The sequence below is a fragment of the Mauremys mutica genome, chromosome 2 (assembly GCF_020497125.1).
Source record: "Mauremys mutica isolate MM-2020 ecotype Southern chromosome 2, ASM2049712v1, whole genome shotgun sequence".
Lineage (NCBI taxonomy): Eukaryota > Metazoa > Chordata > Testudines > Geoemydidae > Mauremys > Mauremys mutica.
This window is the reverse complement of record NC_059073.1, coordinates 106,211,557-106,219,934: the sequence shown is the minus strand read 5'-3', so window position 1 is coordinate 106,219,934 and position 8,378 is coordinate 106,211,557. Positions and strand designations below refer to the sequence as shown.

General features: G+C 39.5%; 1 protein-coding gene across 2 annotated transcripts in view; it reads right to left on the bottom strand.

Moving 5' to 3' along the window:
* The window catches only part of ATP9B (ATPase phospholipid transporting 9B (putative)), a 338,734-nt gene that overhangs the window by 66,177 nt on the left and 264,179 nt on the right, over window positions 1-8,378 (bottom strand). For both annotated transcript variants that reach the window (XM_045006684.1, XM_045006685.1), the window contains exon 13: window positions 1,397-1,539. In XM_045006684.1, the coding sequence (XP_044862619.1) occupies window positions 1,397-1,539 (143 nt within the window). The remainder of the gene's footprint in view (window positions 1-1,396; window positions 1,540-8,378) is intronic.

The following is an 8,378-nucleotide window of genomic DNA, read 5'->3' as shown; positions in this document are numbered from 1 at the left end:
ACAGAAAGTATCTATATAAACATTTCAAGGATAATAACCTTTATGATTCATTATTATGTTGTATTGTGCTGATCTGCTAAGTGTTTTTGATTGGTTACTATCTTACTGGATCTTCAGCTGACATTATCAAATGGTAGCTTTTTTGGGGAAAAAAAATGTAGCTTTCAAGCAGAGCAGGTCCGGAGCCAGATCTGAAGAAGAGCTCTGTGCAGCCTGAAATTTTGTCTCTTCCAGCAACAGAAGTTGGGCCAATAAAGATTTGTCTCTCTCATATCCTGGGAGCAACATGGCTACAACACTGCAAGCCTTTTTGTCCATTACAGTTTGGAAAGCTATTTTCATATTTTAAAATGTATTCTCATTCGTCTGCTCAGCATAAATGTGTATATTTTAGTAGATTTATTAATTCAATCCCTGAGAACTATGACATGAGTAAATGAAACCAACGAAATAATGCTTTTTACAATATCCAAGCACCACCACAATAACTAACACACAGCTAAGATTTATATTACAGTAAGTTCCTCAAATATTTGCTAAGACTGTAGGGATATACTATGTGAACATGTTTAACTTTTAATAGGTAACAGAATATGGTTTGGTGGGGCTCGTCATTTAGGATTTTGTGGCCTGTGAAGGGGGCTAGAAGGCAACAGAACAGATACTAAGAACACAACACTGGCCCAAATTTACACTTTACATACTTGTCCTTCCAAGCTGTTCTACTAAGGGCTAGTATGGATAGTTGTGTTAATTTTACCAACACGCCAAATCAAATACAATAAGGGAGAGCAGCTTAGAACATGAAAATGGAGCTGTACAGCCCAATAGTGGCTCAAGAAGAAATTGATAATCTGGTGTTTGGAAAATGGAGCATCAGAAGTAACAACAGATGACCATGACTTTTTTTCTCCCTAAGAAACTGCTATTTTAAGGAGGATGACCTTTATGACTAGCTGTTTTGGCAAAGACTTGCTCTCTTACAAACCAGTCCTAACTTTGAGTCTTCTTAAAATATTTTTAAGGGAATGAGATTGCAAGGATGCACACAGATGAAAATGGCAGTATAGCATCTTTTGGAGTAACTCACATGGATAATTTATGCCATAATTCTACAAAGCAAGTATAGTTTACTATACTGAGTGGTCTCATTGAAATCAAGGGAACTATTCATGAAAATAAATTCTGCGTGGGGTAATAAGGACTTGAAGAATCAACTTCATAGGCCCTGATACACCAAAAAATGTAAACACGTGCTTAATGTTTAACTTTAAAAAAAAATCAGTGGCCACTTATCCTGTTACAAGGAAATAAATGAAGTTCACATATGGAAAAAAGATTCTTAAATATAAAAAAAAAAATCAGATGATTCTGGAAAAACTGTAGCCACATGTACCTGTTTTATCCGTTAGTAAATATACTAAACGCCCCAACTCCTCTGGTATGGTGCTGGTTCGTACAACGGTTCCAGGAATATTGTCATCCTTCATAATCATCCATCCATAGGCTGCTTTGCCCATGTCCAAATTCACACGTAAACTGCAAAGAAGAGTATATCATACTCAGTGTAAACCCAAGACAATATCTTAAAAAGATGACAATTATAACCATAAGTTATAATTGAACTAAAAGCTGCTTTTATCATAACGTATCAGCAAAATCTTGAAAAATTACTTTTATTTGAAACTACATACTGAGATTATAAACTCTTTGTAGTAGGAACAGTCTTTTTTCTTGTTCCCTATGCCATGTCTGGGGTACTAGGCACTACCACAATACAAGTATATATTAATAGGTCTACTTAGCCTGTCAAAGAACTATAAAAAAATTGCAAGTGGTTAAAGATATATTTTAGTTACTGTATTGAAAATATTGATTAAAATGTAATGATGCATAATTCAGCACAATTATATACATTTTATAAACAATTTCAAAGATTCCATCATTTGTTGATTATAAAAGCTATTTTCATTTTGTGATATGGACACATATAAGTTAGCATGACTTCCCCTTCACAAAAGGCACTGTAAATGTCCCATCAACACTAGCTAGCTTTCGTTTCAGAATACAAGATTATGACTAGTGTCCCAATCTTAAAACCAATGAATTTCACATCCTTTCCCAGACAAGTCAGTCAACCAGAGTTGATTTCAGTCCTATTTCTCTTGAAGATCAAATTATGACTTCATTTAAGACTGTCTAATACAGTGCTGTCTGTTTAAAAGTGCTGCTGGGGACAGAATACCAGCAATTCCCTTAAGATTCCCAACATGCCATCTTACAGCAATACCAAGATGGCAGAAGTACTAAAAACCTTTCAAATGCTTCCCATCTGTACCCTTGCCATCACAGTATAATGGATACGAATGTTGTTCATGCACAAGCGACTGTGACTCACCTAAGGGGATAATAATTCACAGATAGCTACATGCCATCTAGACAACAGACATGCTTAATCAGAGTTGTATGATATTCAGCAGTTTCAATACACATATTTTCATAGTGAAATAAAGGTTCATCCACTACTCCTTTCGTAATTTGCTCAGCAAAAGACTACGTAAGGCTCAGGCCACAAGGAAAAACAGGCTTTTCTGGACACTGGGTTTTTTCTCTCAAAGATAATTCTCTGCTATTTCCTTAGTTCCTTCCTTGCCAATTTTGTAGAATATTGATCACCTGGAGGGCTTCCAGTTGGAAATTTATCCAGAATAGCTGGAACAATAACTTCCAGCTTCTTTAAGCCACAATAAAATTAGTTTAAACAAATAGGACAGGCAACAGAATAGAGGACTAATAGATTTTTATTTTTTAAGAAACAATTATAGGTTCATTAGAAGTACTGCTATTTGTTTATTTTTACACCTCTACGCTGTCCTCGGGAGCCAAAAAATCTTACCGCGTTATAGGTGAAACCGCGTTACATCGAACTTGCTTTGATCCACCGGAGTGCGCAGCCCCCTCCTCCCCAGGTGCACTGCTTTACCGCATTATATCCGAATTCGTGTTATATCAGGTCGCGTTATATCGGGATAGAGGTGTATTTTGTATAGCGTATCCCAATCCCAGGTCTTTCTTCTGATGCTTAGCAGGGACTGCATCGTCTCTATGTGTGGCCATCACCTAGCACATTGTTGACACTACCAAAATACTAATCATGATAAAAGCTTTGTACAATTGTTTTTAATAATAATTGTTCTACTTGATCTTCATGGCAAGAGAGGGTACAAGTAACCCTGAATGAAAAGTCTCATTAGATAAAGATTTTTGAGTGAGCGAGAGAGAGAGATGTTGTGCTCGGTGCTGTACAGGTTCCACATGTTCGGTTCTTAAATACTACTACTTTTAATATTTCCTTTAAAACACTTTTATGCAGTAAGAGAATCTTGATTATATGACAAAAATTATCTTAAATTCAACAGTTCAAAAATAGTTGAAAGGTGTCAGGTGACAAAAGCCCACAGGTAAGCATAAAAAAGTGACCTTAATGGAGGGCTAGATGCTGGGGGGACATGAAAAATTACAATAGGGTCACTGCTTCAAGCAACAAGAAGTAAATCAACTGAGGAATATGCTCAACGACTTAGATGTCTCTACACACATGCTAGGAGTATTGGGAATAAACAGGAAGAACTAGTACATAAGCTAAATTACAACTGGTGTCACAGAGATTAGGTAGGATCAGTCTCATGATTGGAATATTTATATGGGGGGGGTATTGCTTGTTCAGGAAGGAAAGGCAGGTTAAAAAAGCAGGTGTTGCATTGTTCCGAGGTCCAGAAGGAGATGAGAAGCAGACCAGTTGAAAGTCTCTGGGTTAAGACAAAAGGAGTAAAAAAGTAGGGATGATGATATGGTAATGGTCTACTACAGACCACCAAAATCAGGAGGAGGTGGATGAGGCATTTTTAGAATAAAAGAAAAATTCAAAACATAAAACCTGATTGCAATGGGAGACTAACTACCCAGGACATCTGTTGGAAAAGTAATATGGCAAAATACAAAATTTCCAGTAAGTTCTTAGAACTCATTGGAGTTTTGATTCAAAAAGTGGAGGAAGTAACCAGGGAGACAGGTTTCTTTGCAATGCACAGCCAGGGTGTTAAACCTGTGGCTCTAGAGGGAGACTGTGATAAGAGGAAAGTCTATATTTGATTATGAAATGGAAGTGTCTTCCCTGACTCACACCCATGATGTTTAAACTGAAAACTTTTAATCAGCTCCTCACTGCCTCCTCCCCAACTGCCTTCCACCACTTCCCAAACATTCCCAGGAGAATTTGATGGGAGAAGCCAATGGAAGCACTCTAAGCAGCTGCTGTCCCCCTCCCCTGCTTGCAGTTCTTCCTTTGGTTGCTTGTTGCTTCATTGGCTCCCGTAAGGGAAGTGGGCAAAGGGATACAGAAAAGAGCTTGACCTTACCCTACAGAAGTGCCTAGTACAGGATAGCTCCCCTATTCCCGTGAACCACCTATGGGAAGACCAGGATGGGAAAAAATAGGAGAAGCTGAAATCCACCCACCAGTTACAGCTCCCTAATTCTCTGCTACAGCCCTCCTATAGATAAGAATGGCCTGGGGCTGCTTTAACTAGCAGCAGCTGGCAACAGTTCCCTAGATGTTGCACACTAGCTAAGAATAAGCTAGAGCACAGTGTGCTCTATCCATTCCCCTTTCCCACTCCAACACCCCGCCTTTGCACCAGGAACTGTGAGGAGGGAGGCATAAGAAGAGGCTGAAATGCCAGGGAATTCCCAGCAGGATACTTCAGGTGGTTTCTACTTCCTTTGCACCACCTGAGTGGAACAAGGGAATGGAACAAAGCAGAGAATCTACCTTCAAGTATTAATTGAGGACCCTTGCCCTTTCTTAAATAATATATTTGGCCCTGAGCTTGAAAAATCTGGACATCACTGGTGCAGAGGTTCTATAGAACCAGAGGGACAAGCATAGATATATATGGATTTCCAGGAGCCTGAGATGTTGTGCAACCATTACCTGGCATTTATAAAGACAAACAGGACCACAGCATATTCTTTCAGAAGCTGCTTGAGAGGCATCTCTGAAAAGGGACGGGGAACAAGTTGGCATGTACTTAATTTATGCAGTCATTTTAAAAAAAGAGTGCCTTTTTCTGCTTTAAGCACTCCTTGACACATTTTAAAAATACAATTATAAAAACAGACTACTTCAGTAACCCCCTTTATGTAACATTTAACATACACAATCCAACAGCTCAAATAATCTTTAAATTCTTTAAAATTTCGCACCAGAATCCCCCCAATCGCTCACAGCTAGGAAAAACAAATAGGAATTCCAATGTGTCCTAAGGTCACCAAAATGGAACTATTCTGGAATACAGAAGGCAGGGAAGTGAACTGGATAGCTTTTCTTTTCTAAATGATCTCTAGCACACTCTGATTTGAGTTAATTCTCTGCCCCAAGCAAATGGGATGGATGATTCTCAAAGAAGATAGGAAACAGGTTCTGTGTTTATACAGTGCCTAGCACCATAGGGTCCTGGTCAATTACTAAGGCTTCTAGGTGCTGTGCTAATACAAATAATTGATACTACTACTACTGAGCTCTTTTCACACAGTGGCACTGTACTCCATTAGAAAATAACATTTGTGGTTTCAGTTGATGCCCCTTGGTGAAACTTACTTCAAGGATCAGAGAGGAAAAGGGCCTTGGATTCCTGTATGGAAACTGAGTGAAAAACAGGGAAAGGGCAATTGATTTAACTTCCTTCAGGTGTTTCAGTGTTTCCTGCAAGCACTGAAATAAAGAAGTCTTGTCTCTTACAGAAAAAAATCAACCCCTTACTTTCAACCTCTTCAGAAAGACACAAACTTCTGGTCTAGGATGAGAGTGAACGGTAATAGACCTTACATCCCTAACTATATACGGTTATATACCAGGGGTGGCCAAACTTACTGACCCTCTAAGTTGCATACGACAATCTTCAGAAGTTCGAGAGCTGGGGCATACCTGCTGGGGTACAAGCCCTTACCGCACCACCTTGCTGCAAGGCAGAGGTCCCGATCCCCCCCCGCACCCTGCCAAGTCTGGTAGGTGGAGAATGTGGGGGTGCCTCAAGCCACATTTTAACTGTAAAAGAGCTGCATGTGGCTCACGAGCCATGGTTTGGCCACCCCTGTTATATACGCAGTAGGAAGTGATGAAATATCACCAAGGAATGGCAAGGTGATGAAATATCACCAAGGAATGGCAAGGTGATCTCAGATCTCCTTTTTATGGGTTTCTTGGATATGCTCAAGGAAAAATAAGTTTATCCCAGAGACAGATGTAGTGAGCTGAGAAAGTCTAGTAGTTAATCATCCTCAAAGAAAAAAAGTCAAGCTTCCTTCCTAACATGTCCCATGGTTTTGACTTGTTGGCTAAGAGATCATTGGTTTTCAGAATTACACAGGCTGATGCGTTATTGACATGTCCATGTGTGATTTTGGACTCTGCAAGACAGAACACACAGTCCAGCTAATGGAAATTAATGTTACAGCCAGAGTACAGGAGAGGCAGAGACTGAAATTTTCAAAGCAGTCTAGGAGATTTAGACACAACTTCTACTAACTTTAAAAGAAAATATGTCAGTCTTCCAGACTGCTTTGAAAAACTAAATCAGAATACACAAGGACAATGATTTTGAGATCTGAGGATGAGGTAGGAAAGGAGATATAATCGAGGGAAAGATGAATGATTGTTATCAGGAAAGGTTATTCTATCACATGGGAGAGTACCCGAAGGAACAGTGGAACAAAATATTAAAATGTATTGAGAGAAATTGTAAGCTTTACTGATATTCATTGCTTCTAAAAGGACTGTTATAACAGGAAAAGAACAATCTCTTGTAGCAAATGTTAGAGAGACATATTACTGAGATAAGTTAATCTCATTAAGAACTTTGAGGATCAATTTCTTGCAACTGTGTATGTTGGAATAAATTTTTATGTACCAAAGCCTATCTGATATCTTACACCAAAGCTAAATCAGAAAAACCAAGAGATGGAGAACAGCTATTAGGGAACTTATTCTACCCCCTAACACTGAAGGACTTTCTAGTGATATCCCTCGTCTTGTTTTCAATGTCCCAAGCAATACAGTGTCCATCAATTCCCTTCTGAGTTTAGTTCAATAAATCTCTCACCAGATTTCCCCTATATTCAGGGCTACCTTTCCTTTTGCTGTTTGTCCCATTATCCCTGTCTAGTCCGGATACTGCATAAATTCTTCCTTTTTCATCCTCTCTTCTTTCTTCAGCAGCCCAAAGGATGGGTTGAAATAAAGTGGCCTAAATTCTGTGGTGAGCCTATGGGTTTCTCTGGCAGATAAATATGAAATCTCCATTTTTAATGTAGGTAAATATGATACTCAAATAATGCAAACAGACTGGTATTTTATATTATTAATTTTAATATTTAATAAATTTACTTTGTTGTCTCCTAGTTTTCAATACACTACAGAAGACGTCAGAGGGAAGGTGGAGATTTTAGCCCCTAGGAAGACATGGAAAGTTTTAGAACTCAGGAGTCAGTTGAGGCTTTTGGCAATGACAAGGGGATCCATCTCTTTCCCACCTCTTTGTGAACAGGTAAGAGGTGACTAACATCTGAACTTTTCATTCCACACCCAGCAAACTATGAGGGCCACCAGTTTCCCCAAGGCATCCTCACCCAATATCTGAACATGGGAAACTATCAGGAATATTGCAGTACTATGGTTAAAGATAAAGGGAAAACCCAAAAGTGAGATCACTGCATCTGAACTAAGCCAGAGAACTTGGATGGTGAGAATTAGACGCTATCCCGATAGCACAATCAGGGCCCTCAACAATGCCAGCAGAGATCTCCCAAGCCCTGGTTTGAGGCCTTGGTGTGGTCCTACCCATTAAGTTAATGAAGCACAGCAGGAATTTTGGCTGGTGCCTCTTGCTACAGATGAGCCAGAAGGAGAATTGTGCAGTGGAGGCTGCACCAGAGTTCACTGAGACAGCAGGAGAGGGGCAAACTGAGCTGCCACTCAGACATTCTCAGACCTGGTAAGAGGGTGGAGGGCTAAAATGGATGGCAGAATAAAACATTTATTTGAGAGGACAAATGGGAAGGGTTAAGGGGAAAAACGGAGAGAGAGTAGACAAAAAGGGGGAAGTGGCAGGAGTGGAGATTAAAAGTAAGGGAAGGAAGGGAAAGCAGAAAAGCAGGGAGAAGGGGAGAGACAAGTTGAAAAGACACATGGAGGAAAGAAAGAACAAAAATGGGAGAAAAGAAACAATGGGGAAAGAGATCTGATTGCATGTGGGAAAAAAAAGCCATGGAAACTAAGGTAGGGTCAGGGAAAATGATAATAAAACCACTAAACTGGAGGG